This window comes from Penaeus chinensis, chromosome 12, assembly GCF_019202785.1.
Source record: "Penaeus chinensis breed Huanghai No. 1 chromosome 12, ASM1920278v2, whole genome shotgun sequence".
In the NCBI taxonomy this organism is placed as follows: Eukaryota; Metazoa; Arthropoda; class Malacostraca; order Decapoda; family Penaeidae; genus Penaeus; species Penaeus chinensis.
Window position 1 is genome coordinate 6,174,136 of NC_061830.1, and position 1,675 is coordinate 6,175,810.

Below are 1,675 nucleotides of genomic sequence, written 5' to 3' on the forward strand. Positions count from 1 at the left end.
AAAAAACAAATGAATAACTCAGTGAAAGGATAAACAAATGAATAACAGTATGAATGGAAAAAAAAAACAAATGAAGACCTGACTGATTGGATAAACAAAATAATAACTGATTAAATAGACAAACAAATAACTAATTGAATGAATAAACAAACAAACAAACAAACAACCGAGTGAAGGTGTAAACAAACGCCCAAACAAACAAAACAAATAAACACAAATAGACTTTTTTTTCCTTCTCTTTTTTCTTAAACAAGACTCCTAAACTTCTCTGCGGTCTAATAGGGTCTGTGTCTCTGTCCCCGCGCCGGCGCCGTGGGCCGAGGAGGAGGATTTCGCCATGACGGAAATGGCGAGAAAAACATGCCTTTTCCGGCTCGCTTGCGCCATTCCCGCTTTCAGGATGAGGGGCAGGAGGAGGAGGTGGCGGAGGAGGAGGTGGAGGTGGAGGTGGAGGTGGAGGTGGAGGTGGAGGTGGAGGTGGAGGTGGAGGTGGAGGTGGAGGTGGAGGTGGAGGTGGAGGTGGAGGTGGAGGTGGAGGTGGAGGTGGAGGTGGAGGTGGAGGTGGAGGTGGAGGTGGAGGAAGGTGGAGGAGGAGGATAAGGTGGAGGAGGAGGAGGAGGAGAAGAGGGATGATGATCAGGATAACGAAGAGGATGATAGGATGAGTATGATGATGATGAGGAGGAGGTGGAGAGGGAGAGGGAGAAGGAGAAGGGGGAAAGAAGGAGGAAACGCCAAGGGGAAAGCGCAGGAAGGAAGGAGGAGCCATTGGGGGAAGGCGGGGCGTTGGGGCAAGGAAGGAGATTAAAGGCAGGGCACGATATTAGGGCAAGAAAGGACACAGTATCAGGGCAGAAGATTAGGGCAAGAAAAGACAGAATCAAGGCAGGGGGTTGGGGCAAGGAAGGGCATTGAGGCAGAGTGACGTAATTTATCCGGAACAGGGCATTTTGGGCAAGGCAGCAAGGGGGGTAGAGGGGGGAGGGGAGAGGGGGGAGGGGGAGGGGGGGGGGGGTAGCATAGGGCATGGGCCGGGGTAAATGCAAACGTTATGCCTTCATTCCATATTACTTTATCTTTTTTTATTTTTTTTCAATACATTTATCTGTTATTTCCTGGCTTTCTTATATCCGTGTTGTCTCCATCTTGGGTTATCTGTTTGTTTCCTTTAAACGTCCTTTTCTCTGTATCCCCTTATCAATAATTATCTTTATCTGATCTTCAGTATAATCCGTGTTGTTTTGTTCTTTTCTCTATATTTATTGGTTGAAGAGATATGTCGTATTCTGTCTCTGTCTATCTCTGTCTATCTGTTTGTCTCTGCTTATCTGTTTGTCTGTCTGTTTGTCTCTCTCTTTACTTCTCCCTCTCTCTCTCTCTCTCTCTCTCTCTCTCCTCTCTCTCTCTCTCTCTCTCTCTCTCTCTCTCTCTCTCTCTCTCTCTCTCTCTCTCTCTCTCTCTCCTCTCTCCCCCCCTCTCTCTCTCTTCTCTCTCTCTCCCTCTCTCTCCCTCTCCCTCCCCCCCCACCTCTCTCTCTCTGTCTCTCTTTCTCTCTCCATCTCCATTCATAACAGACCTTCAATTTAAACCATTAGTATATATATCGCACTTTTTATTAATAAGAAATAAAGAATAATCATTCATTTACATCACATGTTCTTCTCTGTCTCATGCA

General features: G+C 46.6%; 1 protein-coding gene across 1 annotated transcript in view; it reads left to right on the top strand.

Annotated features, from left to right (window-relative positions):
* LOC125030947 (mucin-3A-like) overlaps positions 1 to 341 on the top strand; it is a 36,214-nt gene extending 35,873 nt beyond the window's left edge. The window contains exon 9 of the mRNA XM_047621365.1: positions 283 to 341. Coding sequence (XP_047477321.1) covers positions 283 to 341 — 59 coding nt within the window. The remainder of the gene's footprint in view (positions 1 to 282) is intronic.
* The last annotated feature ends 1,334 nt before the right edge of the window (positions 342 to 1,675 follow it).